General features: G+C 43.7%; 1 protein-coding gene across 1 annotated transcript in view; it reads left to right on the top strand.

Annotated features, from left to right (window-relative positions):
• Positions 1-13,418: 13,418 nt before the first annotated feature.
• Positions 13,419-14,682, top strand: part of SUSD5 (sushi domain containing 5) — a 45,332-nt gene continuing 44,068 nt past the window's right edge. Inside the window, exon 1 of the mRNA XM_047769565.1 lies at positions 13,419-13,860. Coding sequence (XP_047625521.1) covers positions 13,770-13,860 — 91 coding nt within the window. The 5' untranslated portion in view covers positions 13,419-13,769. The remainder of the gene's footprint in view (positions 13,861-14,682) is intronic.

The following is a 14,682-nucleotide window of genomic DNA, read 5'->3' as shown; positions in this document are numbered from 1 at the left end:
GTTGATTTCTAGTCGTATAGCATTGAGGTTGGAAAAGATGCTTGATATGATTTTAGTTTTCTTAAAGTTACTGAGGCTTGATTTGTAGCCCAGGATGTGATCAATCTTAGAGAATGTTCCATGTGCACTTGAGAAGAATGTGTATTCTGTTGCTTATGGATGGCATGTCCTATAAATATCTCTTAAGTCCATCTGGTCTAATGCTTCATTCAGGGCCTGTGTTTCCTTATTGATTTTCTGTCTGGATGATCTGTCCATTGCTGTAAGTGGGGTGTTAAAGTCCCCCACTATTATTGTGTTATTGTCGATTTGTTCTTTTAAGGTTGATAGCAGTTGCCTTATATATTGTGGTGAACCTGTGTTGGGTGAATATATATTTCAAATTGTTATATCATCTTCTTGGATTGATCCTTTGATCATTATGTAGTGTCCTTCCTTGTCTCTTAAAACATTCTTCATTTTAAGGTCTATTTTGTCTGATATGAGTATTGCTACTCCAGCTTCCTTTTGATTCCTGTTTGCATGGAATATTTTCTTCCATCCTCTCACTTTCAATTTGTATGTGTCCCTAGAAGTGAAGTGGGTCTCTTGAAGATAGCATATATATGGATCTTGTTTTTGTATCCATTCAGCCAGTCTGTGTCTTTTGGTTGGGGCATTTAGTCCATTCACATTTAAGGTAATTATTGATATGTATGTTCTTATTGCCATTTTATTAATTGCTTTGGATTTGTTTTTGTTGCTCTTTTTTCTTTCCTTCTTCTCTTATTCTTTTCTGCCTTGAGAAGATCCTTTAGTATTTGTTATAAGGCTGGTTTAGTGTTGCTGAATTCTCTCAACTTTTGCTTATCTGTGAAGGTTTTGATTTCTCCTTCAAATCTGAATGAGAGCCTTGCTGGGTAGAGTAATCTTGGTTGGAGGTTTTTTTTCTTTCATCATATTAGGTATATCATGCCACTCCCTTCTGGCCTGCAGAGTTTCTGCTGAAAAATCTGCTGATAACCTTATCGGGCTTCCCTTGTATGTTACTTGTTTCTTTTCCCTAGCTGCTTTCAGTATTTTCTTTTTGTCTTTAATTTTGGTCAGTTTGATTAATGTGTGTCTTGGGGTGTTCTTCCTTGGGTTTATTTTATATGGTACTCATTGTGCTTCCTGGATTTGAGTGAGTGATTTCTTCCCCATGTTAGGGAAGTTTTTGGCTATTATCTCTTGGAATATTTTTTCTGTCTCCTTCTATCTCTCTTCTCCTTCTGGCACCCCTATAATACGGATGTTGGTGTGTTTCACGTTGTCCCAGAGTTCTCTGAGACTCTCTTCATTTCTTTTCAATCTTTATTCTCTTTTCTGTTCTGCATCCGTAATTTCCACTCATCTGTCCTCCACCTCGTTTATTTGTTCTTCTGCCTCCTATATTCTGCTGTTAGCTGCTTCTAGTGAATTTGTTATTTCAGTTATTGTATTTTGCATCTCTTCTTGCTTAAGTTTTATATCTTGTATCTGTTTGGTCAGTGTTTCCTGTAAGTTATCCATCTTTGCCTCCAGTTTATTTCCAATGTCTTGTAGCTTCTTCAGCATCGACAGTCTAAAGTCTTTTTCCTGGAGGCTGAGAATCTCCTCACGGCTTAGCTGTTTTTCTGGGGTTTTTTCTTTCTCCCTCATCTGAGTTATAGTCCTCTGCCTTTTCATTTTTATAGGTTTTTGGTGTGGTGACCTTTTTAAGGATAATAGAGTTGTAGCCTCTCTTACTTCTGGTGTCTGCCACCCTTGTGGCTGAAGTCGGTATGGGGGGCTTGCTATAGGCTTCCTGATGGGAGGGGCTGATGCCTGCCCCCTGGTAGGAGGAGCCGATTCTAATCCCTCTGGTGGATGGGGCTTAGTCTCTGGAGGGGATTAGAGGCAGCTGTGTGCCTGAGGGGTCTTTAGGTAGCCTGTTTAATGAGGGGCGGGGCTGTGATCCCACCTGGGTTGTTGTTTGCCCTGGGGCTTCTCAGGGGCTGGCTGACGGGTGGGGCCAGATTTTCCCAAAATGGCCACCTCCAGAGAAAGGCAACTGCTGAATATTCCCAAGAGCTTTGCTCCCAATGACCTTCCCTCACATCAAGCCACATTCACCCCTGTTTTCCCAGGATGTCCTCCAAGCACTGCAGTCAGGTTTGACCCAGATTCCCTTGGAGACTTTGCTTTGCCTTGGGACTCAGTGCACGTGAAAATCTGTGTGTGCCTTTTAAGAATGGGGTCTCCATTTCCCCCAGTCCCGTGGAGCTCTCACACACAAACCCCACTGGCCTTCAATGCCAGGTGCTCCAGGGCTCTTTCTCTCTGTGCCAGATCCCCACACATGAGGGTTTGATGTGTGGCTCAGAATTCTCACTCCTGTAGGTGAGTCTCTGTGAACCAGTTAGTTTTCAGTCTGTGGAGCTTCCCACCCAGGAGGTATGGGGTTGGTTATATCTCAAAATCGCCCCTCCTACCTCTTGATGTGTCCTCCTCTTTTTCTTCTGGAGTAGGGTATATTTTTTATGGTTTCCGGTCCATTTTGGTGAAGTGTGTTCAGTCTTTAGTTGTGAATTTCGTTGTTTTTAGGAGAGAAGTTGAGCTCCAGTCCTTCTATTCCGCTCGGGATTATTTTTAACATACCATATTTACAGTAGCTTTTCCTCTATAGTATTTTAGTATACTGCCCCCCCCCATTTCCCTCCAATAACTGGGTCAGTATCACCACCTAATCAATCCATACACTGCTCGTTCAAAAAATGGAATCTTTTCCTCTGAACGCTGAGTCATTCTTTCCATTTTCCCCCCTTATGCTTCTGTGGGCACACATTGTGTGTTTCTAGTGAAACTGGAGAGGTCTGAAGTTAAGAATGTGTTTATTTTTTCATGTGAATGAAGATAAAGTTCCTTAAAAACCAAGTCTAAATACCTTCAGAGCAATGTTTTTTTGCTCATTTTCTCCTACACAGACTATTTGGTGGGACCCTCTTAAAAGTCAGTAGACAGGAAAATATGCTGCCTTAAAATATAATATAACAAAAAACAGTGGGCTTCTAATTATTTTCCCAAGGCTATTTCTACCTTCTAAAAATAAAGTGACTACCTTTAAACAGATGGCATAAAAAGTAAACAGACACTAAGAAGCAGATGGCGGAGTTCCCGTCGTGGCGCAGCGGTTAACGAATCCGACTAGGAACCATGAGGTTGCGGGTTCGGTCCCTGCCCTTGCTCAGTGGGTTAAAGATCCGGCGTTGCCGTGAGTGGCTCGGATCCTGCGTTGCTGTGGCTCTGGCGTAGGCCGGTGGCTACAGCTCCGATTCAACCCCTAGCCTGGGAACCTCCATATGCCCTGGGAGCGGCCCAAGAAATAGCAACAACAACAAAAAAGACAAAAAAAGAAAGAAGCAGATGGCATGCCTAGTAATCAAAGATGCAGATAATGCAAATCTTCTCAGAGTAGAGGTGCTCTTCTGCAGTGTTGAGTTGGGCATTAATTCAATGTCTGGTGGGCCCTTCGGTGGCTATATGCCTATACAGTATCTCCCATGTGCTCTGGCTGCCCTCTCTTAATCCCAGTCCAGCCTCATCCCTAGAGTTCGGCTGTCAACCTCCTCCGATTTGAATGTCCCTTGAGACTGCTTCTCAACTTTTGATTTCCCCATCACTTGTTTGTTGAATGATTGAATGAACAAGAGCAAAACAATTTGCCCACATTCATAGTACTCCCAAGTGGCAAAACCTACTTGTTTCTCTGTTCAACATTCTGCCATGCACTGTAGGAAACAGAGGAAATCTGTCTCTCCCCCTCCCCTTTTCCCCACTACCTATCTGGGTTCAAATCAATCACAGTTGAGTGCCTGGGAAATTGTCATGTGTAGATTCCTAATGTTATTTATAGATGACTAACTAACTCAATACTGAGGAGATTTAGCTTCCAGTACATAATACTAATAAGAGAAGCTATGTGGCTTGATATATATCTTCAACAGTAAACTGAGGTTCCAAATGAATTTTAAAATATTTAAAGCAGGGGGTTCCCATTATGGCTCAGTAGTAATGAACCCAACTAATATCCATGAGGATGAGGGTTTGACCCCTGGCCTCACTCAGCGGGTTAAAGGATCCATCATAGCCATGAGCTGTGCTGTAGATCTCAGATGCAGCTTGGATCCTGTGTTGCTGTGGCTGTGGTGCAGGCCGGCAGGTGCAGCTCCAATTCAGCTCCTAGCCTGGGAACTTCCTTAGGCCACACATGTGGCCCTATAAAGCAAAACATAAATTAATAAAGTATATGAGTTGGCATGAGTTGGCATGTTGACCAAAGGTGATACATGGATTGTCCTCAAAGCACAGGTTTTGTTTTTACTTTCCATTGATTCCCTGAAAATCATTTCATGGGGATAATCATCCCTCTCCCAAATCCCCAATACGTCTGTGGGTTTTTTTCCAATTCCAGGTAATGGTCCCACTACCGCTTAAATTTGCAAATGTAGTTTGTTTTGTTTCAATTTTTCCTTTTTAGGGCCATACCCACAGCATGTGGAAGTTCCCAGGCTAGGGGTTGAATCAGAGTTATAGCTGCTGGCCTACACCACAGCCACAGCAACATGGGATTCGGCCATGTCTGCAACCTACACCACAGCTCACCATAATGCCAGATCACTTAACCCACTGAACGAGACCAGGGATCGAACATGTGTCCTCATGGATACAAGTCAGGTTCGTTTCTACTTTGGCACAATGCGAACTCGGCAAATACAGTTTTGTTTCAGAAATTGGCACAAGACAGTTAGCAATCAAAATGTATAATTTTGTTTGCCATTGAGTCTTCTTCTACCTGTTTGGGCTCTCTGTGGATGCATCTCTGTTTTGGGGACCCCTTATAGCTCTTTGCTGAGCCCTCGGGAAGCTTACACAAATCTCTGCCCTCTTCCCACTGGAGTCCCTTTCCCTTTCCACATAGCCTTGTGTAGCAGGGCCGAGAGAACCCCAAACAACTCTCTCTCCAGCAGTCTCGAATTTGGTCCCATGTTGGGATGAATTTGGGGAAGGCTGGATAGAGACTCCAGCTTGACCAATAGGAGGCATTCTAAACATAGAAAACAGCCATACATGAGGAAATGGGCCACTGGACCCAAACAGAATAATGGAAGTCTTCTTGGAGTCATCTCTTCATTGTGAACAAGAACTGGAGGGCAAAGGAATGATTAGCTCAATAGGTTGATGACAGACTAAGAAGCCAGTGTTCTGATGGCCAAGCATTTCAGGGCCTTCTATCACACTACTTCTCAAAGTCAATATTAAAATCCCTATGCCCGATTTCCCATCTTGGCTCAGTGGAAACAAATCCGACTAGTATCCATGAGGACGCAGGTTCCATCCCTGGCCTCACTCTGTGGGTTAAGGATCCGGCATTGCCATGAGCTGTGGTGTAGGTCACAGGCGCAGCTTGGATCTTGCATTGCTGTAGCTGTAGTGTAGGCCAGTGGCTGCAGCTCTGATTTGACCGCAAGCCTGGGAACTTCCATATGCCACAGGTGCAGCCCTAAAAAAAAAGAAAAAAAGAAGAATAAAATGCCTATAAAAAGTAAAATCAATGCAAGAGCTATGATAAGGAATATTTGACATGTCACATCATTAGGTTGGGTTTTTCCTGCCTTTCCACCGTATCCCATGTACATGATGACCATTCTTCTGGAAACGAAGATTTGGATGCATTGCCTGACAAGTACAGGAATATCAATGGGTATGACAGAACAGTCTACTATTAATTCATGGCTACTTGAGCAAGATCTGGGATGAACAGAATAGCAGTCATTGTGTGTAATGGCTGAGACTTCTACAGGGAATTCAGCACAGATGGTCTGTCTGCCCTGCTTTCCCAGAGCAAAAGCACACAGCTCACCGGTCATGCCTTTAAAGAAGAGAGGCTCTTAATGTTAGACAGAATCAAAGAATGCACTATTCTTATACTTCCTGCTGCTATAAATTAGCCTTGCTCAATTTATTGGGTACCTACCTGTGCCATGTACTTAGCTGGAAGCTGCAGGAACCTAATAAGACACAGTTCTTGCCCTCAAGTGGTTTACAGGGCAATACAATGGGCTAAGGCACCCTGAATGTAAAAATCATTATGGGTAATCATTTTTTCTGTAGAAAGTTTTTGATTTATAAACTAATTCTAATCTCAAAAACCTTGTATGTTAGGTAGCACTTTCATCTCTATTTCTTTTCTTCTTCTTCTTCTTCTTTTTTGGCCACTCCTTGGCATATGGAGTTCTCAGGCTAGGGATCAGATCTGAGCTGCAGTTGTGACCCACACCACAGCTGCAGTAACGCCAGATCCTTAAACCACTGTGCCAGGCTGGGGATCAATCCTGCGTCCTGGCATTGCAGAGATGCTGCCAATCCCATTGCACCATAGCCGGAACACCTCTATTTTTTTTTTTGGCTGTGCCCATGGCATGTGAAATTTCCTGGGCCAGGTTTGATTCCTGGCCAGGGATCAAACCCATGCCACAGCAGCAAGCCAAGCCACTGTGGTGACAACACCAGATACTTAACCTACTGTACCACAGGAGAACTCCCTCATCTCTATTTTATGGGGCAAGAAACTGAGGTCCAGGAAATATAGTGATGTGTTCATGGGGATATTAAGTTGCAAAGTCAGACTTATACTCTTTTCCAGAGTCTTCCCTCTCAGTGGCATTTGTACCTCAACAAAGATGAAGGTCTTCAGTGATCCTTGCAGAATTCAAACCAAGAATTGCAGGAGATATTTGGGAGACTGGAGCTCTGGGGCCCTGAAAAGCCAGCACAGGAGGAAACTTTGAATAACATCCACCTGGAAATCAGTCTTGTTCTGAGGGGTAGCACTGCAACACCACTCCTTGGCTGCCCTGAACTCCCTTTCTGCCAAGTCCAAAGCCTGTCTTCCTTTGGAATCGGGTCTTCTGAATTGCTTTCTGAAGGCTTGTTCCTACACTTCATTAGATTAGCTGTAAACACTCTGAGTAAACAAAATAAAATTTCTCTACCATTGGCAGCCCATTGCTAACTGCTACACCTTGGATGGTTTTCTTTTATTAATAATTCAAATGCCAAAAGGGGGGGGAGTGCTTGGTAGGGACTTGGCTCCAGCTACAAATCAAGTTCAGACCCCGGAGGAACTTGAAAGAACTCCCAGCGCCCACAATGGCTCTTCAGTATAGCCTGTGTTTACTCAGGATCCAGCCCACAACCTCTGCAGCCCTGAAGGCAGCCTGCATGTAAATGCTACATTGTGCAGTGATTTTTCGGTTATGTGGCTTTGGACTGGAGATGAGGCTGCTTCAGATCCATCAAGTTTAAAATCTATGTTGGCTAGCATATACTGCTTTTGAGGCTCATTTTTTTACCCTTGTGCTATCAAAGCTTACTTACATGCCTACCATGTGCTCGGCACTGTACTAGCTACCAGAGACAGAACATAAATGGACAAGGCCATCACCCTAAAAAGAAGTTAAGAAGAGATCCATGCAATCCCTTGACAAGTTCCTTATGTTACTGAGAGCATTCCCTTGACCCTTGACATGCTCTCTTCTTGGGGTCCTTGGGTGAGTTAACCCCACAGATCTAGTTGCATGATGAATTCATCAAATAGAGGTAGAGAACCTACCATGAACCAGACACTTCTCAAGGCACCAGAGATAAAAACACAGAAAAGACGTGGTCTCTGTCCTCAAGGACATTCAGACTGCTTGGAGAGACAGATCTGCCGAACAATCACTCCATTAAAGAGCCATGATTACTGGGACAAGTATTCAGGGTACACTGGGAGCACAAAGGAGAGAATCGTCAGTGGGGAGATTGGACTAGTTACAAAGAAGACTTCTCAGAGGAGATGATGCTAGTATTGAGTCAAGAAAGATGAGTAAGTTTTTAAGCAGATGGGCTGAGGGAAACAATACCCACAATACCATGGTAAGTATTCACTCATTCATTTATCAGATATTCATTGAGTACTTATGTGCCAGGTACTGAGACAGGGGCTTTGGTAGACACTAAGATACAGAGATGGTAAGAGCCTGTTCTTACCTTCTGGAAACATATTCTCCAGAGAAAGGGAAGAACCCATAAATATAATCACAAAACAGTGACCTAAGCTGTACAGTCACAAGCTGCTCGAGAGGTTACTTATGGTTTCTTACTCACACCTGGATATAACATGTAGCAAAAGCATTCAAACTACGTACTAAGTGCTCCCAAACAGGATTCTTCAGTCTCCATTTTCTGCACATATTTCACATAAACTTCATCTATAATGTCCCACATTTTCCCTTGACCTGCTTACTGGTGACCTCATGCATCTTACAGGCCACTAAAAAATTGCCTAGTAAACTGAGTGGCTGGTAGGTCTTTGAACAGCTTTCCCGCCATGACCAGAGATCATAAGGAGTGAGCTGTTCCTAACTCCTTGCATCCACGCACACTTGATTTATATCCTTGATGACTCTGCACACTGTCCTTGAAAGGGAGAAATTGGTTACATAGCATCAGAAAACAATCAGGGAAAATGAAATGGGTCACAGGTTTTTGTTCATGTTTAATCACATTTTCAAGTGAGAACTTCACATAAACTCACCCACTACTTGATGAAAACATGCAGAAGCTAGGAGTATAAAATTAAGGATTACCATTCCGGCTTATGGTATTTCTAGTGCTAATAATATTTATCCAGAAATGAAAAATATGTCAAATATGAAATTGGATGGGACCCTGGGACAAGTGTAAATAAGAGGTATAAACCAGGATGTTTGGTCATTCAAAGTTTCTTTCCTGTTTCCCAGAGCAAAAGCCAGAGAATATTATGGAAAATATCATGGAATTATCAGAAATTATTAGTAGCTTATATTCAAATTAATCAAGTGCTGATGTCAACTGCATGTGCTCTTCCGGGTATATTGTCATTACCAGAATAAATAAATACCAGCTTTGGCACCTGTTATGTTATTAACCAGTAAATAGTTTATTTTAATTCCTTCACCCAGCAAGAAGAGTAGCATATTTTTACTGTTTTATGTCAGGGCTGTATCTAGAGAGAAATTGATAGCCATATACTACCATCATGAACAAGAAGTTACAATAACTGTACAGCAATGAAAACTATACACAAAATGAAAAGACAACCTATGGACTCAGAGAAAATATTTGCAAATGATGCAACAAGGGCTTAATTTCCACAATATACACACAAATCATAAAACTCATCAACGTGATGGAGCATGATGGAGGATAATGTGAGAAAAAGAATGTATACATGTATGTGTGACCAGGTCACTTTGCTGTATAGTAGAAAAATAAAAAACAAAATAAAATAAAAACCTCAGCAACAACAAAAAATCCATACAATTCAATTAAAAAATGGGCAGAAGACCTAAACAAACATTTCTCCAAAGAAGACATACAGATGGCAAACAGGCACATTAAAAAATGCTTAACACCACTAATTATTAGAGAAATGCAGATCAAAACTACAATGAGGTACCACCTCACACAGGTCAGAATGGCCATCATTAAGTCAACAAACAACAAATGCTGGAGAGGGTGTGGATAAAAGGGAACCCTCCTACACTGTTGGTGGGATTGTAAATAGGTGCAGCTATTATAGAAAACAGTATTAGAGGTTCCTCAAAAATCTAAATATAGAGCTACCATATGATCGAGCAATCCCACTCCTGGGCATATATTCAGACAAAACTCTAACTCAAAGAGATACATGCGCCCCCCCCCCCCCCGCCCCATGATCCTAGCAGCACTATTTACAATAGCCAAGACATGGAAGCAACCTAAATGTCCATCAATAGATGAACTGATAAAGAGGATACATATATACAATGGAATACTACTCAGCCATACAAAGAATAAAATAATGCCATTTGCAACAACATGGACAGATTTAGAGATATCGTTCTAGGTGAGGTAAGTCAGAAAGAGAAAGGTAAATATCATATGATATCACCTATATGTGGAATCTTAAGTATGACCCAATGAATTTATGACTCACAGACAGAGAAGAGACTGTGGTTGCCAAGTGGGAGGGAAATGGGGGAAGGAAGGATTGGAGGTTTGGGGTTAGCAGATGCAAACAATTATATAAAGAGTGAATAAATAACAAGATCCTATTGTATAGTGTAGGGAACTATATGCAATATCTTGTGATAATCCATATTGGAAAATATGAAAAAGAATATATATATATATGAATTGCTTTGCTGTACAGCAGAAATTAACACAACATTGTAAGTCAACTATACCTCAATAAAATAAACTTAGGAAAAAAGAAGATACAATGGTTTAGGGATGATTTACTATGTGTAAACCCATAAGGCTTACTGTTTTGAAAGCAGTCCACAGCAATGGGGAATTCTGCAGTGTCCAGACTGCAGAGCACACTGCCCTGCCACTATGGCCCCTTGCCATAAAAGACACAATTCTTTAAAAGTAAGTAAAGATGTCTTATGAAGCTTGGGGAAACCAAAGAGTAGAATGGTGATACAGACCCCTAGAGTTTTAGGGGTCAACTATTCTCCATTTGTTAAGCAGTTCCTACCTGGCTACAGGGCACTGGTGGAGGTTGACTGCTTGATCAAGTGAGTATGAGACCTTAACTGGTCTCATGAATGCGGCATTTTTAATTATACTGGAGAATTCCACTGTTAAATGGAAATGGTGTATATACAAGAGTAGGGCTGGAAGAAACTAGTATATTACATGAGCAGGTGGCTCAGATTCCCTTGACACTGGTTTCTACTGCTTTGTTATGTCCACCTTAACCCACATCTATGGACTCATGGGGAGTTTCACCTAACAGAAGGAAAATCTTGGGCCTGTTCTACACTTCAGTGTCCGCAATGTGGCACTAGCCATCCCTACTCCGGTACAGAGCTGAAAAACAGTAGTGACACAAAAGGACAAACATTTTGATTCCAGTTATATGACGTACCTGGAATAGTCGAATTCAGAGACAGAAGGTAGAACAGCAGTTACCAGGAACTAGAAGGCTGGAGAAATGGGATTTACTGTTCAAAGTTTCAGTTAGAAATGAAGAAAAATTTCTGGAGATGGATAGTAGTAATGGTTGCACAACAATGTGACTGTACTTAACACCACACAATTGTACTCTTAAAAATGACTGAAGTGGTAAATTTTACGCTATGTATATTTTACCACAAGGAAAAAACTGTAGCAAAAGAAAATTCTCCCAATGTGTGGAACTTTGGTTTACATGAAGGGTGAGGTGGCCTTAGTCATGGATCTGCACGATTTATGGATAATCCTAAAATAGCTTGTCAGACATTTGACAAAATTCAAGACTGCAAGACTGATAATAAGATGTTGGAATGGACCTCTTGGAATGAGCAGTCTGGAATGTGCATGGGAGGCACTCAATGGCGAGGGTGCCCCTAATAATGAGGGGAGTGTCTTGGAGGACTGCTTATTGAGTGTATTGGTAATTCATTCCTCTTATTGCTAAAGAGTATTCTGTTGCATAAACTGACAATTTGTTTTTCTGTTCATCTGATGATGACAGCTGGGTGGCTTCTAGCTTCTAATGATTGTGAATAAAGCTGCTCTGAAATTTGTGAATAAATCTTTGTGTGGATATATACTTTCATTTCTTTCAGATACAGAGCCAGGAGTGGATTCTGTGTATTCAGAGGGGTATATGTTTAACTTTATATGAAATAGGCAGTTTTCTAAAGCAGTTGTACCAATTAAACATTTAGAGCATGCTGTCTTCTCAGATTAGGACAGACCAAGACAGATCTGAATAAAAACAAACTTTAAAATGTCATGAAGATTAAGTGTAAAATCTAATCGACTCTTCTAAAAACAGTAGGCACAGTTCCTGAGGGAATCAAGGAATGGTTCCTGCAGGTGCCTTCTGCCCCTCCCCTCCTTTCTCAGCAACAATCAGGCTTTAAAAGGTCCCCTCCAGCCCAAACTTGTGAATTCTCAGCCCTCAGGTTACCAGCTAGCTGTCAGAAGAGGAGTAGCTAAGTCAATTCATTTACACTTCCATGTGAATGATTGTCAGGCCTCACCACACAGCAGCCTAGAGTATTTATATTTTAAAAGCAAAGTTTTATTTCACAAAGGAATTAATCACTAATAATAACCTTGCAGTTGATATTTGGGGAGGAATAATGAGAAGAAATAGCTTTTCCAGACACTTTGAAAATTATATGAGCTGAGGGATTTCCTGTCATGGCTCCACGGTAATGAACCTGATTAGGATCCATGAGGATGCGGGTTTGATCCCTGGCCTTGCTCAGTGGATTAAGAATGGGGCATTGTGGTGTAGGTCAAAGATGCGGCTGGGATCCCGCATTGCTATGGCTTCGGTGTAGGCCAGCAGCTGTAGCTCCGGTTCCACCCCTAGCCTGGGAACTTCCATAATGACTTGGGTGCGGTCCTAAAAAGAAAAAAGCAAAACAAAAACTATGTGAGCTGAAGTGACACCTGTAGTAAAATTAGACATGGGTCCAAAGCCCAGTTCTCACCTTAAAAAGAAAGTAGATGGTCTTTCAATGTTTCTGTCCTAGCTCATTGTCATGGGGACAATCATCTGTTCCTTTTAGGACCAATCACTTTGTTCCATCTTCCTTAAATGTCTGTCTTAGATAAGTGTGTGCCCATTCAGAGTCTGGCACAAGGGCAGGCAGGCTGTAGGCACACAATAAATACCTGTTGACCAGTGCATGAAGATGGAAGAGGTTTGTAAACTGTAAAGTGCCCTGGGTGTGGGCACTTAAACAATGATGATCTTTATTACTCCAAGTAGGTGCAAATCCTCCTGCCTTCACCTGACCATGCTGATGCTGGGGGACAGGATAGGGGTTGAGCTGAAAGAAGGAATCAATTTAGGGCAGGAACTCCTGCAGCAGAAGCCACTGGGACACTTACATAGAATGTAGATTCCCAGCCCAGATGGAAAAAATCCGAATCTCTGTCCCTCTTCAGATTAAAGAGCCCTGCTTTGCGAGGTGTGATACCAGCAACAACCCCACCAGCGGCCCTGCTGTTCTTCGAGAAACGTTAAGGCCTATCTGGCACAGTCCTGAAGGAAGCGTCCAGAAGATACCCCTTTCTGAGAGGCTTTCGCACTATACTTTTAGGGAAGAGGAGTCTCGGTATTCCCTGTGTTTCACTCCTCAGAGTTAGGCTGGCAAGTTAGATTTTTCTTTTTCGTACTAAATGTTCTTCCTCTACAGGAGGACTCCAGCTGGAAAGTCAAGAAGCAGAGGACAGGGTTAGGCATGCGGTTTTTCGCGATCCTCCCAGAGGGGCCTGGCCTCTCAGACTGCGTCACCCTTTCGCAGAGGGTCCCCAAGCAGGCAGGGGTTCCCTGCAGCCGATTCGCCACTCTCTCCGCCTCCCCACGCCCTTACCCTCCGTCCTGGCTGAGCCCAGGGAGCTCACCGTCCGGGGCAGCCTCTTTTGGCACCAAGGCCTCCAGGTGCCCGGCACGAAGGCGGAGCCGGGCCACAGCCGCCTCCCCGGCGCCGCCGACAGTACCCCCCCGGGAGTTCGCGGACCCAGTGCGGCGGCTCCAGCGTCTCCAGCCTCCCCTGCTCCCCGCACTCCTCCCTCTTGGCGCGCTGGACGCAAAGCCTGCGACGGGCAAGCAGAGCGCAGAGCCAAGTGGCGCGCACGGGGCACCAGCACGGACAACCCTAACGTCCCACAGCCGGAGCCCGCGCTCCAGTCACCCGCCAGTGGACGCCCCGACCATGGCTGCTGAAAGACCCAGCTCCGGCGCCAGGTTCTGGGCGGCGGCGCTGCTTCTGCTTGGCCTGCAGCGCCTCTCGGTGCGGGCAGATGGTGAGTGTCGCTGGAGCGCAGGTAAAGCGGTGGGCCGGGGTTGGCGCGTGGGCACTCCATGGAGAAAGCGAAGCTCGCTCTGACTGAGCCTGAAACAAGGCAAGCCTGGGAGAGAACGAGGCCAGCGACAATCCTACGACCCTGCCTCACTCTCCTAGCTCACTGGGTCCCAAACACTCCCCACCCCCCACCCCCGCCCCCTCGGATCCCTGGACAACCCCTTCACACTGGCGCGCAACAGAAAAAGCCTATGCTTTGGATCTGCAGCCCCGTCGCTAGCTTTCCCAAGATCTCCACGAAAGGTCTTTAAAAGATCTTTATCCCTCTGCAGAGAGATAATTTCCCACGTGTATTAAGTGTGCTCCGCATGGCAAGGCTGGTGATCACGACTTCCTCGGCATTTTGGTTTGGTCCAGGAATATGTGAAAGATGAGTGCAAATCAGCAGAGCAGGAGAGAGGAAAGTGTCCTGGGGAGGGGGAAGAGCACCAGCAAAGGCCCTCTGAGTGGCGGGGGTCGGGTGGGGAATGGGATAAATGAGAGTGGCTGGAGCGGAAAGTTCAAGGTGAGGCTGTCCTCCCGTACAAAGCTAAAGAAATAGGTAAGGAACTGATTATTGCGAGTTCTGAGAATTGACTCTGTTTTTTGAACATGTATTCAGCTTTCAATACTTTCCTTAAATTAGCGTGATCGTAGCCTTAGATCAGTTCAGTTTCAAAAAGCTAATTCAGCTGTGTTTTGATTTTGGAACAAAACCCCGCTGACTTGGTGCAAAAGGATCTAAAAGGAAAAAAAAAAAACCAAAAAAACAAAACAAAACAAA

Source organism: Phacochoerus africanus, chromosome 1 (genome assembly GCF_016906955.1).
Source record: "Phacochoerus africanus isolate WHEZ1 chromosome 1, ROS_Pafr_v1, whole genome shotgun sequence".
Classification (NCBI taxonomy): domain Eukaryota; kingdom Metazoa; phylum Chordata; class Mammalia; order Artiodactyla; family Suidae; genus Phacochoerus; species Phacochoerus africanus.
Note: the sequence above shows the minus strand (reverse complement) of the source record. Positions and strands in the feature narration are given on the sequence as shown.